This window comes from Pan paniscus, chromosome 10 (genome assembly GCF_029289425.2).
Source record: "Pan paniscus chromosome 10, NHGRI_mPanPan1-v2.0_pri, whole genome shotgun sequence".
In the NCBI taxonomy this organism is placed as follows: domain Eukaryota; kingdom Metazoa; phylum Chordata; class Mammalia; order Primates; family Hominidae; genus Pan; species Pan paniscus.
Window position 1 is genome coordinate 139,362,845 of NC_073259.2, and position 18,502 is coordinate 139,381,346.

Genomic DNA, 18,502 nt, shown 5'->3' on the forward strand with positions numbered 1-18,502 from the left:
CCAGGACCCACATGGCCAGTGTTGTCATCACTGAGACATAGAGACAGGGGCCCCCGAGCCACACAGCTGGACAGTGAGAAAACCAGGCTCCCAGCAGTGAGCCGGCCGCATGCCCAGGGCCTTCCACAGCTCCACACAGCCCAGCCTCCAAACCAACTCAGGATGGGCCCAGGGCTCAAATGCCCCCAAGGTCCAGGCAGAACTGTGGGAGTGCAGGTACCCGGGGGTGATGATAGGGAGGGGTGGGGACTGCGGAGAACCGGAGAGGGCTTCCCTCCTAAGGGCAGTGAACCTCAAAGTTCCCTAAACCTACAGAGCCCACCAAGCTCACCTCTCCAGGGGGCTTCAGCCCAGTCTCAAGAGTGGCCCCTGGTGAAGGGGGTTCTTGGGATGTGACAGTGACCTCCGAAGCCTGGACATTTGCTCTGCAAGGAAGGGGTCTGGGCTTTTAAAATGTCCTGCTGAGAAAAGAGAAGACACAGGGTGGATTTGGGCACAAGGGATGTAACGGAAGGAACAGCCCCTCTGCAGCAGTGGGGGTTCAGAGGGTCCATCAGCGCAGGACCCCCACCCTGGCCCCTGCAGAAAGACAGGCCTGTTGCGGAAGCTGAAACTCGAAGCCTAGCGGGAAGGCCCCGCAGATGTCAGTCGTGGGGTGCGCCAGAGGCAATGGGGGCCCCGTGATGAGTGTGACCCTAACCGCGTTATGTTGATGAACGCAGGGATTTTCACATCAGAGTTAGGAATGGCGGTGACAATAAACTAAGGAATGGTTTCCGTGGATACAGTTGACACGCGGAATCTTGTGTCTTAGAAAGCCTGTCTTGAGGCTGGTTACAGTGGTTCAAGCCTATAATCCCAACATGTTGAGAGGCCAAGGAGGGAGGATCGCTTGAGGCTAGCAGTTCAAGACCAGCCTGGCCAGCATAGCAAGATTCCATGTTTATTAAAAATTTTGAAAGGCACGTTGCTTTGTGTCTCAGGATTGCTCTGTGCTGTGTTCAGACAACAGGAGGATGAAAACAAACTCTCCAGTCTCGGGGCTGGGAGGAAACAGGGTGCCTATTACCGTGAGGTGCGGTGAATTGATCTTTCATTTAATCCTCCTGCAATGCTCGTGGGTTCGTTCCTTCCTTCCTTCAACAAGCGTTTCTTGCGGCACCTACTACGGGCCAGGTGCTGTCCTGGGCTCTGCAGATCCAAAAGTGAAAGAAACGGACAAAATCCCTGCCCTCCTGGAGCTCCCCTGAAATAAGCGGATCCGTGAAATGAAGGGAAGAGGTGAAGCCAGAGGCGTCGGGGCTGGGAAGGGAAGAACCGGGCAGGGCCCCGGGGGCATCTGGGGGGCGGCAGGGCCTCTCCAGCCGCGGGGGCCTCTCCGGCTCTGCGGCGCCTCTGAGCGGGGCCTGCGCGGTGAGGAGCGGCCCCTACTGCGGGCAGGAAGCAGCGCGGGAGGGGGAACCGCAGGGCAGACCCGGGGCCAGCATCGCCTCCGGGGACGGGCCCGGTGTGCCCGGGAGGGGTCAGGGCCCTAGAGGCGGCGGCAGCGCGTGGAACAGGCCCTGACTCAGGGTCCTGGGCAGGAGCGTGGACTTTGTGCATTCGGAAGCCGCCGGTCGAGGCTCGGTGGCTGCTGCGGGGGCAGCGGGTGGGGAGGGCAGGACGCATCTCTGTCTACACCTGCTTCACCCGCTTAACGACACGAATTAGCGTCCTCCGCGCAGGGACCCGGAGCTGGCTGGAGGCGTCCGCGGAAGACCCGCGCCGGGTCCGAGGGCCGCGTGGGGGCCGCAGACTTGCAGGGAGCGCAGCCCCAGGTGGGCAGGGCCGAGGCGGGGACCTGAAGCCGGGGAGGGAGGCCCAGGGCGGGCTCCGTGCGTCCAGCAGCGGGTGGGTGTCTGCGCCGCTGGGGGTTCCAGAGAATTCTCAACCGTCCCCGTCTCTCCCCCGTGGGACAGCGTCTCTCTTCCAACCTGACACGGACGCCAGGAGCTCGCGCTTTGTGTCATTTAAAAAAGAAAACACAATTTACTTGTGAAAGTCGAGACGAGAAAGCTCGCGGATGCCGGTTAGGGTTTGTGGGGTGAGACGGGAGAATTCACACCAGTCCCAGCTACCCTCCAGGGAAAAGAGAGTCCACGAACGTGTCAAGTCTCCGTTTATCGATAACCGCGTGTGCGGGGAGGGGCTGTGCTCAGTGTCCCGCGTGAGGCTCCTGGGAGAGCTCCCTCCCCTTCCGCGTCTGGCTCTGGGAGGGCCCGTGGCGGCCAATCAGGATCCCCATTGCCCTCGCCAAAGTGCTGTGTCCGGTGCAGGCCTGTGACCCACGTGGCCTCCAACAGGGTCCCTGTTTATCGCGCTGTCGTGGTCGTGGGGTTTGAGGAAGAAAGCCCAGCGCTGTCGCCATTTGGTCTCCCATCCAAGTTCTAACCAGGCCCGACCCTGCTTAGCTTCCGAGATCAGATGAGCTCGTAGGCGTCCGGGGGGTGTGGCCGTAGACCTTGGCCACTTGGTACCACGGTGGGCTGAGGGGCTGCGGGTGGGAAGGCGATTTGAGGAGCACATTTGCAGGCAGCAGACTGTGGCTTCCAGAACCGACTGTGCCCGAGGATAAGGCCTGAACTTCAACAACCAGCAAGTGGGTTGAGCAACCCGTTTCACGGTTGAGGAGACAGAGCGCTGGCCCAGCCTGGACCCGGAGCTGAGGTGGGTCCTGCAGAAGCCGTGGGGGGCCCGGACTGTGCATGGGAAAAGGGCCACACCAGGGGCTGCAGGACCCCTTCCTGATTCCCCCGGGACGGGGCGCCTGTCATTTGTCTACACCCCATTCTGCCTGGGCCTTCTCCTCCGGCTTCCCCCGCATGAAGGAGTTTGCTGCGAAGCACGGAATTCCAGCAAGGCTGGGAAATCCACGCAGGCCCAGCGCCCAGTGCCCCAGGGCCCCAGTGCTACGGGTCCCACAGGATCCGCTATTTGGGGTGAAGGCCCTGGGTGTCCCCGGGGGGCAGAGCTGGGCTCTCTCCTGCTTGGAGGAGGGTGTGCTTTTGTTTCAGAGCTGTGGGAGCAGACAACATTTCTGAAGATTGCAATTTTTGATTTTTAGCAAAAATTCCTTTCTAATATGTATGAGCCCGAGCAACACATTCATTTTTGTGACACGGAGTGAAATCAGGCATGAATTTTTCACGTTTCTTTTCTCATTCATTGGGCGTTAGGTGTATCACTCCTCGGCTTGTCAAAATGTTTTAATTTGTGGATTTGTTTTTTAAAAGTGTATGATTGGCAGGGAAGTGGAGGAGGGTTTCCCTCCTGAGAACACCCACCACGTAGACAGGAGGCCCCAGTGCCAGCTCGGGACTTGGGGGTGGGAAGTATTTAACTGGGATGGGGAATCCCCTGCATGACAGGTTCCTATTTCCTGGCTCACCTGGAGGCTCCTGGAGTTGGCCAGATGAGACCCTGACGTGGAAACAAATCTCTCGGGCACAGGCACACTTCAGGGTGAGTGCAGCCTTCACAGGGGATGGGGCCTCACTGGGCTCTGAAGGCCAGGGCCACCTCCTCCTCCTCCTCCTCCTCCTCCTTCCCAGGGACTCCTGGAGTCCCCTCCCCATTCCCATCTCCCAACCTCTATCCTCCATCCCAGGCTTTAAAGAGATGCATTCACCTGTTGAAGATGGTGGCCCAGGCGGGAAAAGAGCAGGGACCGCTGCTGCCTTGTTCCCCAGGAGCACAGGAGAGGAGCCTTCGAGACCCACATGTGTCCTGTGGCTGCTCCACCCACACTGGGGTCAGCAGAGAGTGCAGCCCAGAGCAGGAGGCCCGGCCCAGGGCAGTTGGGGTCTGCAGGGCTCCCCTCCAGAGGCCTCACCTCAGACCTTGGCAGCAGCCCCCAGCTTTGTGGATTCTCCAGGAGATTTTCCCAAGCTCTAGCCCCAACCCTTTAATTCACACAGGGAAGAGCCTCAAAGAACCCGGCAGGGACGGATCTCCCCCCACCCTCTTGGCAAAGATCAACTTGGTTAAAAGGGCCTCCAGCTGAAACTCATCTCCTGGGGAAATGTATTAAAACAGAAACTCTGCTAGGAAGATTGTTTTGCTCAGACGTTCTTCTCCTCCTGGGTTTCTGCTTTTACAGTCTTGACCTGAACTAAATTTAATGCAGAAACCTTCCCTGGTTGCTGGGAGAGCAGAGTGGAGGTTTAAGTGAGAAAACTAATTTCAAAGAACTGTAGGGGAAGGAAAACTTTTCCTCTACTCTCTCACCTTCAGTGGCTGGGGGCCTGTGAGTTAAACGGATGAAAGTTATTAACAGGAAGAAATTGGCTGGGTACCGTAGCTCATGCCTATAATCCCAGCAATTTGGGAGGCCAAGGCGGGTGGATCCCCTGAGGTCGGGAGTTCGAGACCAGCCTGACCAACATGGAGAAACCCTGTCTCTACTAAAAAATACAAAATTAGCCAGGCATGGTGACACATGCCTGTAATCCCAGCTACTTGGGAGGCTGAGGCAGGAGAATCACTTGAATCTGGGAGGTGGAGGTTGCGGTGAGCTGAGATGCGCCACTGCCCTCCAGCCTGGGGGACAAGAGTGAAACTGTCTCAAAAAAAGACCAAAAATCCACAGGAAAAAAGCATGCATTTGGAATTTTAAACTTCATGTGCATGAGGGTGTCCCAGAAATAAGCAAATACCAGAGGAGCAGTGAGATTCTGGAGCTCACATCTCATCTTAATGGGGGTAGGGAGGGCAGAGGCGCACTTACGGAAATGCAAAGGACTTTATTGAGAGATAAATGGGCCCTCAGGAGGGCAGATGGGAGACATGGTCCTTTGTGACAATGTCTGCCGCGATGTGGGGGGGCTTCTCCCCTCCAAGAAGAGAAGATTACAGTTGTTCCTGGGGAGACACTTAGGACAATGGAGTTGTTTGGGGGAGGCTCTGGTTTTAGGCAGATAAAGAATTTTAGGAACTCCAATGCTTTCTGCTCAAAAGAATTCTGCTGCCAAAATGGCATACCTCAGGTTGGCGCATCCTGATTCCCTCTAGAGCCTTGCGATGTACTGTAGACCTCTTCCTGTAAATACCACCCCCACACACAAGTGAAAAGACAAGGTCAGATTGAGGAGCGATGTTTGCCTCATGCTTACTAGTCAACAGTTTGGTACATGCAACATCTAAGTGGCTTCCATAAATGAATAACAAACAGAAAGAAAGAGCGATAGAAAAATGAGCAGATATTATGAGCAGGTAATTCACAGAAAAGGAATATCAAAAAACAGTTAAGCAAAAGAAAAGATGTCCCACCTCACTAATAATCAGCCAGACAGTGAATTGAGCAGGGTGTGACATTTTTGCCTGCCCGCTCCACGCTAATGTACTAAGATGTGCAGACAGCAGCCTGGGGAGACCAGCTGCACCTCCCTTAATGCAGTAGCTCTGGGCCAGGCATGATGGCTCCTACCTGTAATCTAAGCACTTTAAGAGGCCAAGGCAGGAGGATCATTTGAGGCCAGGAGTTCAAGATCAGCCTGGGCAGCATAGTGACCCCCATCTCTATAAAAAAGAAAAAGGAAAAAAAAGCAGTTGCTCCAAAGCCTCCCATGGAAAACTTCTCATGATGTAGGCAAGGCAGAGGCTTCATTAGTAAAATGATTCAGCACCTACCATCTGATGTCCATTCTCCAATCCCTTAGCCAAGAGCAACTCAAATGCCATTGATCATGGCCTATTTCAGGGACACAAGTTTCCTTACATTAATCACTCTTTCCAGGATGCCAAGCACACTGACCCCCTTGGTACAGGGTCAGGGGACCCACCTGTGTCTCCTCTTTGTCTGGGGGAAGTTTACATGCTCTATGGAGGGCGTGCTGCTGAGGGCAATACCAGAAGGGAAGTTTTCTATAGGGGACCTCAGCTCCTGTTTATAAAGAGGGAGTCCAGGATAGGGGAGATGGCCCCTGGGAGGGGAATGTCTCCACATAACTAATAATTTGAGATGATTATAACAATAGTAAGTATATTTCATCCAGCGTTTGTGGTGGGATTGTCTGTGCTCTGAGCCTTGTCATGATCTCACCACATCCTCTTCTCTCTTTGGGATACCAACATCACCATCATCACCACTACCATCATCATCATCATCACCATCACCATCATCACCATCATAATCATCATTATAACCACCACCATCATCACCATCATCACCACCACCATCACCATTATCATCACAATCATAACGATCATCACCATCATCAACATCATTATCACCATAATCATTATAGCCATCACCATCATCCCATCGTCATCACCACCACCATCATCACCATCATCATCACCACCACCATCATTACTATCATAATCATAAAATCATCACCATCATCATTAGTGTCATCACTACCATCACCATCATCATCATCATTATGACAACCATCACCATCATAATCATCATTATCACCACCATGATCATTGCCATCGTCATTATCACCATCATCACCACAACCACCACCATCATCATAATCATAACAATCATCATCATCATCATTATCACCATTATCATCGCCATCACCATCATCATCATCACCATCATCATAATCATTATAACCACCATCATCATCATCAACACCACCATCATTATCATCATAATCACAATAATCATCACCATCATCATTATCATCATCACCACCATCACCATCATCATTATCATCATCACCACCATCACCATCATCATCATCATGATGACAATCATGACCATCATAGTCATCATTATCACCACCATGATCATCACCATCATCGTTATCACCATCATCACCACCACCATCATCATCATCATCATAAAATCATCACCATCAACATCATTATCACCATCATCATCACTATCATCATCACCATCATCACCACTACCACCATCATCATCATTGTAACCATCATCATCATTTTAACAATCATCATCATCGTCAATATCATTATTACCATCATCATCACCATCATCACATCACCATCATTACCATCATCATCACCATCACCATTATCATCACCATCATCACCATCCTCATCACCATCATCACTATCATCATCACCATTATCAACATCATCATCATTCCTATTTCACAGCTGAGGAAGTGGAGGAGAGGAGGAGGAGAGGGCTCACCTCTGTCAGGAAATGACCAGGAAGTGGCTCCCATGGCCTCTTATCTTAGTGCATTGGTCAGAAATTAGTCACTTGGTCATATGAGGCCACAAGGAGGGCTGGGGAAGATTGTCCTCACTCTGGGTAGCCATGGGTCCAGATCCCACTCAGGGCTCTAATCCACAGGTGAGGCAGATGTGGAGGGAGGGCTTGAGAGTCTTCAGTTCTGAGAAGCTCCTGGTGATGCCGATGCTGCTGGTCCCAGAGTAGAACAGCTTTAGGGGCTCAAATTCCCCATTTTCCTTCACCGTGAGAGGTACCTGCTTAGGGGCCATGGGAAGGTCCCTTTTGTCCCATAACTGATTGTTGCTCAGGGCCCTCTCTGCAGAGCCCCCGGTCGACTCCCAGGGACAGATCTGTAAGGTTTCTAAGCTAATTGTGGCAGCATTTCCTGCAGTGGATTCACCCCCAGAATGTGGCACCGGGCTGCCTGTGCCTCTCTTTGTTTTCCTGTTGCTGATGTGGTGCCTGGGATAAGAGTGCAGAGCTGGCTTGGAAGACAGGAATTTCTCCTGTCGATATCAATCACGTCTAGTGTGTTGCTGAACCTGCCTCATTACAATGTCAAATGTACTCAGAGATGGGAGCTTAAACTGCCATTATCCTAACCCATATCTCTCTCTGCCTTGAACTTCTGTAAGCAATGAATTTGAGTCCCAGGACAGGGATGAGAAGACGCTGAGTTCCAAAATGAGGGGATAGGCTTTGTGGCATCCTGGGCAGAGGAGTTTATGTGTTTAGTGCACAGGCACCACGGGTGGGGGATCACCCCACAATGAACCCGGCCACAGGGCCATGGATGGGACACATCTCTCAGCGGGGACCCAGGGACAGTGTCTCCATCACCTCCATCCCAGCGACCCTCTACTCACACCTGCAGTCAAATGTCTGCTCCTCCCTGTGAAGGGCGAGGGGGCCATGGAATCCCTGACTGCACAAAAGGCTGAGCACTGCACACACCTGGAGATCTCAGGCCCCTGCCCTCTGGCTGAGCCAGGGGGAAAGGGGATTTTTCCTGGAATTCAACTCTCTGCACCGTGGCCACCCCTTGAAGGACTCACAGACTCCCCTGATTCAGCCTCATGGCATCTCAGGGAGGTTGGGCAGCTTCCCTCTGCAGCTGGAGGCCGAGTGCCTCTCCCACCTCCAATCCTGCCCTTCAGCAAACTGACTGACAGGCAAAGGAATCAACCCAGAGCCTCCAGAAGCTTCCAAGTCCCAGCCAGGGGAGCCACACCTGCCCACATGCTGCAGAAGAGCAGCACTCAGTCATGGCCTGCGCTATTTCACACAAGAGGAAACTGGGTTTGGGAGAAGGAAGGGGCTACACAGACTTAAACAGACACGGCTTTAAGCAAAGATAAACTCACAGAGCAGAGACGATGTTCTCTACGCTCTGCTTTGTCCAGATTTTAGAATCATGAATGTGTGACCTGAGACCCTATTAATTAGACGCTTTAATGTGATGACTAAAATTGGTCAAAAATTTAGATTAGCCAATTCACAAAAGAGGATTCTCACATGTCCCATAAGCACAGGGACAGTTGTGCAGCATCGCCAGACATCAGGGAAGTAAAAATTAAACCATAGTGAGACTCCAGTACATGCCCACAAGGATGGCTGGAATTGGAACAGCTGACCTCCTGCTGAAGACCAAGGGGGCCCTTGCAACTCCTGTGTGTAGCTGGGAGGAGTGTGCAATGGTGCACCCCACTAGGACACCCTTTTGGATGGCTTCTGGGGAGGAGTGTGCAATGGTGCATCTCTAAGACACTCTCTTGGATGGGTTTTGTGGAGGAGGGTGCAATGTTGGACCCCTAAGGCACCCTCTTTGATAGGTTTTGTGGAGGAGTGTGTAATGGTGCACCCCCAAACACCCTCTTGGATGGGTTTTGTGGAGGAGTGTGCAATGGTTCACCCCTAAACACCCTCTTGGATGGGTTTTGTGGAGGAGGGTGTAATGGTGCACCCCTAAGGCACCCTCTTTGATGGCTTCTAAGAAGGTTACCCATAGAGCAACCCCATGACCCAGAAAATCCATTCCTGGGAACATAAGAAAAATACATAAATATGTCCACAAAAAACAACTGCACAAGAATGACACAATAGCTTTGTTCAAAACAGTGAAACCCAGAAACAACCCAGGCAAATGCAGAAACAAATAGCAGAATCTTCATACAATGCAACATTACTCTACGATCATTCCTGAGAAAGACAGCTTTAGGGAGAAATCTCAAGAAATTGTGTTGAGAAAAAAATGGGAGTCATGAAATACTACATGTCACAGAATTCCATTTATATCCAGTTCCTGTCACTTAGGTTTCCAAACAGGCAAGACTGTGTGGAAACCGAGCACAGGTGCAGTGACCTCTGGGTGTGGACTGGAAAGGGCGTGAGGGGCTTCCTGGGGTGGTGGTGTCTGTGCCTCAACTTGGGGGCGGTCACAAGGCCTGTACATATGTGAAGTCCCGTCCGTCTGTACTCATAAGATTTGTTATTTTACTGAGTGTAAGTGATGCCTCAAATAACTACTAAAAAGGGGTGATGGTAAATCCTGCCTGATCCTTCAAACCCCATCTCCTCCTGCCCCGCCCTCAACCCTTTCCTTAATCTCCCAGCCACACACCATCCCCTAGAGCAAAGATGTTGTTTTTTGCTGTTTTTTCCCCATACGTGGATTCAAGATCATTGCAAATATCAACCGTACATTTGAAGATTAAAGTGAAAGTCATTCTTGACTCCACCCCATCCTTTCCCTCCTGCTCACCACATTCCTGTTCATTTCCAGAGAAACACTGTGGCCTGGTGGGGGTGGGGGTGTCTCTTCTTCCAGAGGGTCTCTAAGCTTTTACATCCATACATCCATATGGATGGAAATAAGTGCCCCTTTCACCATGGCTTTTATACACACACACACACACACACACACACACACACATCACACTGGGGCCATGTCTTCTTCCTTGCTTGTTTGGTAGAATAGCAAGCCTTAGAAATCTTTCCACATGCATATATGTAGTTCTACCATTTTGCATCAGCTGCTACACAATATTCCATAACATGGACATACCGTAGGCTGTATTTAACCAAATCACCCTTGGAAGAGACTAAAGTTTTATTTTTCCCCACGTCTCCAAGATGACTGTCGACATGGCAGCACACATTCTAGCACCCGCTTCCTTTGCCCATGCTCAGGTAGATGCTGAGAAGTGAAATTGGGAACCATGGCCTGTGTGCACTTTTTGTGCCAATAGATACATCCAGATTGTTCTCCAGAAAAGACCATTCGAACATACATTCACACGAACAGCATACACGAATCCTCTTTCCGCATATCTTGGCTAATACTTTTTTCTTTCTTTCTTTTTTTTTTTTTTTTTTTTTTTTGAGACAGAGCCTTGCTCTGCTGCCCAGGCTTGTGTGCAGTGGTGCAATCTCAGCTCACTGCAACCTCCACCTCCTGGGTTCAAGCAATTCTCCTGCTTCAACCTCCCAAGTAGCTGGGACTACAGGCCTGCGCCACCTCACTTGGCTAACTTTTTATATTTTTAGTATAGACGGGGTTTCACCATGTTGGCCAGGCTGGCCTCGAACTCCTGACCTCGTGATCCACCCACCTTGGCCTCCCAAAGTTCTGGGATTACAGGCGTGAGCCACTGTGTCCGGCCACTTGGCTAATACTTGACATGATCATTTCCTCACTTCTGCCCATCAGATAGGTGAAACGTTGTATCTTGTTTTAACTTGTTTGCCCTCATTCCTACTGAGTTGAGTATTTTTCTATGTTGCCCTTTGTCATTTCTCTCCCATAAATTGTTTGTTTATATCCTTTGCCTGAATTTTTGCTGGGTTGTTTATCTTTTCCATATTACTCTAGGGAGGCAGTTACAGACTCTGTGTGTGAATCTTTTGTTCTATGTCGTGTAATGTTTTCTCCGAGTCTGTGGCTAATCTTTTCACTGTATCTTTACTGATATGGAAATTTTAAATGTCGATGTAGACAAAATTATGTATTTTTCATTTTAGCCCTGTGTGTTTTTGTCTTGTTTAGGGTCTTTTGACACCCAGGTTACATTTTCCTGCTTTCTTTAAATTTTGAGACAGAGTTTCACTCTTGTTGCCCAGGCTGGAGTGCAGTGGTGCGATCTCGGCTCACTGCAACCTCTGCCTCCTGGGTTCCAGCAATTCTCCTGTCTCAGCCTCCCAAGTAGCTTGGATTACAGGCGTGTGCCACCACACTCAGCTAATTTTTGTATTTTTAGTAGAGACGCGGTTTCATCATGTTGGCCAGGCCGGTCTCGAACTCCTGACCTCAAGCGATCCACCTGCCTTGGCCTCCCAAAGTGCTGGGATTACAGGCATGAGCCACCGAGTCCGGCCCATTTTCTTATATTTGTGTGCATTGTCTGTATAGTTCTGCTTGATGTTTAGGTCATAAGTCTGTCTTTGTTTTGGGGAACGGGGTGAGGGTGAGGCTTGATTTTATTTTTCTCCCACAGAACAGGCAAGCATCTCAACACCATTCATTGCCACCCATTAGGGTGTGAACAGCTCCCTTATTGCATCTTAAGTTCATGGCACACGGCTCTGTCTCTGAACCTTCCATTATATCCTATTGATCTCTTCCTCTACTTCCGTCGGTGCCACGGTGTTTCGTTCACAACGTCTTTATTATCTATTGAAAACGGGGAATCACTGCTCTCCACTCTTCTTCCTCTTCCTCTCTTTTCGCACTGTTTTAGCACTTACTCTTCGTGGTGTATTTAGAATCCATTTGCAAATGTCCCTGACAACGTGTGTGGAGATATGGATTGACGCTGTGCGGAACGTGTGGATTTGAAAGGGAAGAACGGACGGTCGTGCAGTCTCAGGCTCCCTGCTCAGGAGTGGAGCAACTTCCTCCTCCCTCTCTTGAGAGCACGGTAACGTCTTGCAGGAGAGTTTTACAATCATCTTTACAAAGATCTCACTCATTAATTAGGTTTACTAGCATATGTTTCAAAGGTCTTGCTGCTATTGTAAACGAAATCTTACGTATTCTATTGCGTCTTCTAATCAGACAGTGCTGATCAGTAAGAATTGTTCTGTATTTGCAATTTTTCTTTTAGTCCCTATGATTTATGGTGTTGGTTAATTAGGTTTTCTATGTGGGCCATGATATATCTGCAAATATTGTTAATGGTGTCTCTTCCTTTTCGATATCTATGCTTAGTTTTTCCTTGTTCTGTGCATTATCAAGGACCTATATTAAATACTGTTTGTGATAGTGATATCAGGCATTTTACGGTGTCCTTGACGTCAATGGGACAGCTTCTGATTTCTTTTTTTTTAAGACAGGGTCTCATTCTGTCACCCAGGCTATAGTGCAGTGGCATAATCATGGCTCACTGCAGCCTCAACTTTCCAGGCTCAATCAATCCATTCACTTTAGCTTCCTGAGCAGCTATGAATACAACCACACACCACCAGACTTTTTTTTTTTTTTTTTGTAGAAATGAGGTTTTGCCACATTGCCCAGGCTGGCCTTGAACTCCTGAGCTCAATCGATTCACCTGCCTTGGCCTCCCAAAGTGCTGGGATTACAGGCATGAGCCACCATGCCTGAGTCACCATGCCTGGCCCAGCATCTGATATTTCTAAACGACACATGACAATGACCAGTTTCTCCCAGTTTTCTGAATGTTGCATGTTCATAATATCCTGGATTGTATCAGTTTAGTGCCAAAAAATGGTTTCAAAATTATAATCCAGTTCCTTGCAGACAAAAAGGATTCTGGAATAAAACAAATCAGAGCTGCTCCCACAAACCCCAATGAGGTTCCTGACTCTGGGCAGGTAGGAGTGGCCTTTGCTCCCCGGAAAAGGAACTAAAGAGAGTCGTGGAGGACTTGGAGCTCTTGCAGCCTCCGAGACTCTCAGGCCTCCCCTGGGGGTAAAACATGTCCAGAACCTGAAAAAGACAAATGAAAATCCACTCACACTGACCGGCTGCTGCCCCTCACCCCACAGCCTGGGAGCTTCTCAGACAGCTGCCTTTCTGCCCATAGCGACTGGTTCAGGGCTGGGCTGCTGACAGAAGCTGGGTCAGGTAGAGCAAAGATTCTCCCCAAGACTGTTTATTGATACATAATAGATGTACATAGTCGGGGTGCAGTCATATAATGTGTAGTGATCAAATCAAGATCACTTGTGACGCTTGTGATACCTGCCACCCCAAATCGAGACACTTGTGATACCTGCCACCCCAAACATTTACCTTTCCTTTATGCGGGGAACATTCACATTCTTCTCTTCTAGCCCTTTCGAAATCTACAAGGACAGTGAACAGGCGTCATGGAGGGAATGCTGGAGTCTGTTACCCACGTAGCTGTTATGCCAGAGGAATGGCGTCCACAGTGGTCAGTGTGAGGCTCAGCCAGTGTGAGTGGAGGAAGCAAAGTTTGCACAGAGAAAGACGCAAGAGCACCATGCTGAGCTCCCGCTCCCTATTCCAGCCTCACAGAGACCCGGTCACACCTTGCTCTCCCCGCTTCATGTGGACTTCCCTGACCTACACCAGTGTGAGCTGCATTTCTGCCACTTCAAGCTGAAGCCGAGCCCTGACTGACACAGTTTTCTTATTTCTCCGGGAGCAGCACCACTCCTGATGGTCCCCTCCAAAGCCCCAGGAAATTCTTGTTAACAATCTTAGGTTAAATTCGGAGAGTTTCTGGATCACGACAGGAAGCTGTGTCCAGCACGAAGGTGTCCTGTGAACAGGCTCAATCACAAGCTCTGCAGAGACGGGAGGTGACAGAGGCCCCAGAAAGCCAGTTCCCGACAACGCCAATACTGCACGTTTATCAGCTGCGGCAAGAGCCGGCTGGAGGCGGTGGCAGCACCTCAATGCACTTGCCTCGTCTTCAAGATTCTTCTGTTTGATGTTGCGTCCTCACTGTTCCTCTGCTGAGGAGCTGTAGTGTGGCTCACAACTACGCGATGACTCTCCAGATTCAAAGACCCCATCTCACCCTCTCTAAAGCCCCCAGGTGCCCAGCGCAGTGCCGAGTGCAGAAGGATTGATGAGCATTTGCTGAGCCGGGTGATGATCCCATGGGCGTTGTTTCCTCTGCCCTCAGTCTCCACACCATTAACAACATTTGCAGATATATGACGGCCCGCATAGAAAACCTAACTAACCAACAACATAAATCACCGGGACTAAAAGAAAAATTGCAGATACAAAACACTTCTTACAGCATAAAAATGCTCTCTCCCAGGCGTCTGCTCAGCAGCTGGCTATCGGCAGGACATTGCGCACCAGGTATCTTCAAGCTGCTTCTGGCTGGATTTAGGGCATGATGGAAACATCAAGACAACTGTAGTTCTGCCACGGGGTCCCACATCTGCTCATCCTGGGACAGCCAGGGTGTGCTAGGACACCCAGGAAGTGGCAGCAGGTTTCAGCACCCTGGAGAGGGCCAGGCCCCTGTGGCTGGTCAAGCTCCTCAGTGTTAAGGGAGCAGCTCAGGAAGGCCCCGCCCAGGACGATGAGGGGAACAGGAATGAAGTCAGCAGGTGGGCGGGAGGAACTTGACTCAGAGCAGTGGGAGGGCAGGAAGCGTGCTGGGGAGGAGCCCTTGAGAGGCCATCACCTGGGGAAGCCCCTGCTGTCCCAGGGACAAGGGAAGACTCCTCCTTGATTCCCCAGAAGGACAGAGTGGCTGCAGTCAAATCCATCCACGGGGCAGATTTTCCCCACGGCCCTGTCCCCTGACCCTAGTGGCCCTCCCACAGACATGCCCTGCAGGGCCCAGGACACTTACCCTGGATGGGCCCTGAGCCAGCGCCACCTGTGTGTGCACTGATGAAGGTCAGGCACTTTATTGGAGGAAGGAGGAGCAGAAAGAGGAGAAGGAAACATTAACTCCTAAATCACAAGGCAGAAAGGATTCCTGAATCAAATCAGCCAAATCTGCCTCCTAGGTGGTTCCAGACCTGCCTCCCCTCTGCTCCCCGTTTCTTAGGGCGTGGCAGTAACGTTAACCCGGCTCCACTGCACATCCTCCTGGCCCTGGCCCTGCACCCTTGGCCCCTGCACATCTCATGGCTGGCACCTCCGTGCGCGCTCTCATTTCATGTTTCACCTTCAAATTGTCCTCTGTGAACACATGTATGCATGCACATTTATTGATCTATTTGTTTACGTTTGTTTGATGATCCAGTTGCAGTCTCTTTTCATTAGAAAGCTAGGCTTGTTCCAAGCATAATATGTGCTTGTTTTGACTTCTTTTGAAAATGAAAGCACCTGAAACCTCCCACAGCTAATTAGCCTGCCAGGATTTGTTTAATGGCAGAGACAGAAAAATCCCCTCAATGCAGCCACGCAGCTCAGCAAGAGGGTGGAGGGAAAGATGCACCGCAGCCTCTTGACTCAGGTATTTAAGAGGAAAACACGTCCTTCCGGGATGGGCAGAGGGCGGTGGCCTGCAGGCCGGCGTGGGTTGGCAGGAACGCCTGGGCTGACAGCTTTTCCTTCTGCCTTTCTGCTTCGCATCTGTCTCCCCAGAGACAGCAGACACGTCCAGCACCATGGTGGGCACGGAGACTCGGCCCCAGCCCTAAGAAGCGGCCCCAGATCCTGAGTTATTTAACAAGCAGAAGTGAGTAAATGATGTCCGAGGCTCCATCCCTCCCATCCCTGCTGATGGCTCATCAGTCACAGGCAGTTACAGGGAACGGGGGAAGCCACCATCAGGGAGGTCCGTTTACTGCAGGATAGATGATTCGAATTAAGATTTCCACCTCCAATCCAAATCATGGAAACAAGACATTACATTTGATTACAGCCAATTAAAATAGCAGTCATCCTACCTTGGAGTGATCTCCTGCCTTATGTGGGCGAAGCCTCCGAGTCTTTCTATGTTATTTCCGCATTTGTGCCTAAAAAGTTCCTTCTAGGGAAGAAGGGCCCGTCATCATCCTGCCCACTGTGCAGATGGAGAACCCGAGGCTCAGAGGTGCTTTCATGCACTTCCCAGCCTCCCAGAGGCCTGGAGAGCAGGGGCCGGCTGCGCTTCTCCTCCCGTGCTCTGCTCCTGAGCCAGGAGTTTCCCCAGCCAGGCCCCTGCCCCGAGCCCAGGTTGGGCCATGATTTCCTCCTTAGCCTGCCTCGCTCTCATCCTCTGGCCTCCAAGAACAGGGTGCCTCCCTTCTTCCAGGCAGCCGAGCCCAAGCCTCATGCTCCTATGCAGCCTTTCAGGAAGTCCCTGTGCTTCTGCCTTTAGAATAACCTTAGCGGCAGACGTGTCCCAGTGCTGCTCTCATGAGATTTGCCCTGGGATTCTCTTCCGCACCCATGGCCTCTGCTTGGGGTCCTGCGGGACACACCCCAGGCTGCTGCCTGCACCCAGGCACTGCACTCCCCACGCAGCTGCCTGGGGTCTCTCCCCAGCCTGCGCCAGAGGGTGTCACCCTCTACTCCCACCCTCGTATGGGCTCCACCGGCTCTACAGAACTTGTGTCATCCCAAATGGCAGCAGAAGAGGCCCTGGTCCTCTCCAGGAGCCCATGTGCTCCCCAGGGTTTCATGGTTATGAAATGGACCACTTCTGGCCCATGGGCTGTGAACTGTAGGGGCAGGAGAGGGCCCAGGGAGCTCCCCATTCTCTCTCCCAGAAGCTAGGCCTGGTTCATTCCCTGCACCACAACTTCCACACCCCTGGAGACTTAAAACAGCCCCAGTTATGGTCTCATGGTTCCTGTGGGGTGGCCCAAGCAGCCCTTTCCTCTCTCACACAAGAAACTCCAAGAAAGGGAGCAGAGAAGGGGCCCAAACCCTCCCATTCTGAGGTTGTCCCCAGGCCATCCTCTCCTGCAGGCCCCCCGTGGTCAGGCAAACAAAGAGCAACCTAACGATAGACTCAGCAGGGCAGTCCCAGCAGGGGCACACCAGGCTTGCTGGTTGTCCCCAGTCCAAGGCTCCCTCTGTCTTCACGAGCCCACCAGGGGGTGGCCCAGCCCCAGGAGGCCCTTCCTCTCTTCATGGCCACACTCACTGGGGACCCAACTGTGTTCGTGGTTCTGCCTGTGCCTTCCCTGGTGTCTAATGGAGCTGAGACAAGCCCCACTGTGAGCTAAGCCCCAGAGAAGGCGGCAGGGAAGGAGTGGGGAGAGGAGGACCACTAAGAATTCCATGCAAATGATATTCAAATGAACAGCACATGCTTGGGTCTGGATCCTGTTTTCTTCCTGGCCTCATTCCTGCTGGGCTGTGAACCTGCCCAACTTCCCATCACCTGGTTATAGACTTTTTGGGAAAAAGCATATTTAGCTACCAGCACTCTCTCAAGTCCAACAGAGCCAGAGCGAGGCTGTGAGACCCCACCCACCACTTGGGGATGGAGCCTCCCTCCCCACCATCTGCAGGCTGTGCCCCCACTCCACCTCTAAGTTCTTCTCTTCTCCATGCTCTACCTGAGCCCCCTCCTCCAAGAAGGCTTCTCTGACCAGTGCAGGTCACAGGGTCCTCATGGACTTCAGGGAGGCACAGCAGATAGGACACTGGGCAGGTGACCAGGGGCCAGTGAAAGTGGGAAGGACTCAGAAAAATCATTTGAGAGGAGAATGTGAGCTGTGCAAATTTTTATCCATCTCTCCCTCCACTCATCCATTCATTTATTCACCCACTCATCCATCCATCAGCCATCCATCCATCCATCCACCCATCCATCCACTCTTTCACCTATCCATTCATCCATCCATCTATTCATTCATCCATCCATCCATCCATCCATCCACTCTTTCACCTATCCATTCATCCATCCATCTATTCATTCATCCATCCCTCCATCCATCCATTCATCCATCCACCCATTCATTCACCTATTCATCCACTCATGCTTCCATTATTTATTCATTCACCCACTCATCCATCTACCCATCCATCCATTCATTCACCATTCATCCACTCATTCATTTTTCCATTATCCTTTCATTCACCCACTCATCCACCTATCCATCCATCCATTCATTCATCTATCCATTCATCCATGCACCCACTCATCCATCCATCCATTCTTTCATCCATTTACCTATCCATTCATCCATTAATTCATTCTTCCCCTCATCCATCCATCCAGCAATCCATTAATCCATTCATCAATCCATTTGTCCATTCAACAAATGGGGGACAACTGAGGCTGAGACCAAGACCAAGTCCTGTCCCTTACTGGGCTTGTTTGCATTGCAAACAAAGAGTAACCAAAATAACCTACGTTAAAACCTCAGGTGGTGATAAGGGAAGAAAATTGAAATAGGTGAAGGTCAGTGTGA

General features: G+C 51.1%; 1 protein-coding gene across 1 annotated transcript; it reads left to right on the forward strand.

Annotated features, from left to right (window-relative positions):
- Window positions 1–109: 109 nt before the first annotated feature.
- On the forward strand, window positions 110–16,043 carry LOC129393591 (uncharacterized). The gene is made up of 3 exons (XM_055096504.2): window positions 110–216; window positions 1,441–1,817; window positions 13,487–16,043. The coding sequence occupies exons 1-3, from the start codon at window positions 110–112 to the stop codon at window positions 13,777–13,779; spliced, it is 777 nt and encodes a 258-aa protein (XP_054952479.1). The 3' UTR covers window positions 13,780–16,043.
- Window positions 16,044–18,502: the final 2,459 nt, after the last annotated feature.

What these genes read in the sequence shown, in the direction of transcription:
- LOC129393591 (XM_055096504.2), top strand. Translation starts at nt 110, where the DNA reads ATGCCCAGGGCCTTCCACAGCTCCACACAGCCCAGCCTCCAAACCAAC. An exon ending in GCAGAACTGTGGGAGTGCAG is followed by an intron (nt 217 to 1,440) that starts GTACCCGGGGGT and finishes TACTGCGGGCAG; the next exon opens with GAAGCAGCGCGGGAGGGGGA. An exon ending in TGCAGGGAGCGCAGCCCCAG is followed by an intron (nt 1,818 to 13,486) that starts GTGGGCAGGGCC and finishes CTTCTCTTCTAG; the next exon opens with CCCTTTCGAAATCTACAAGG.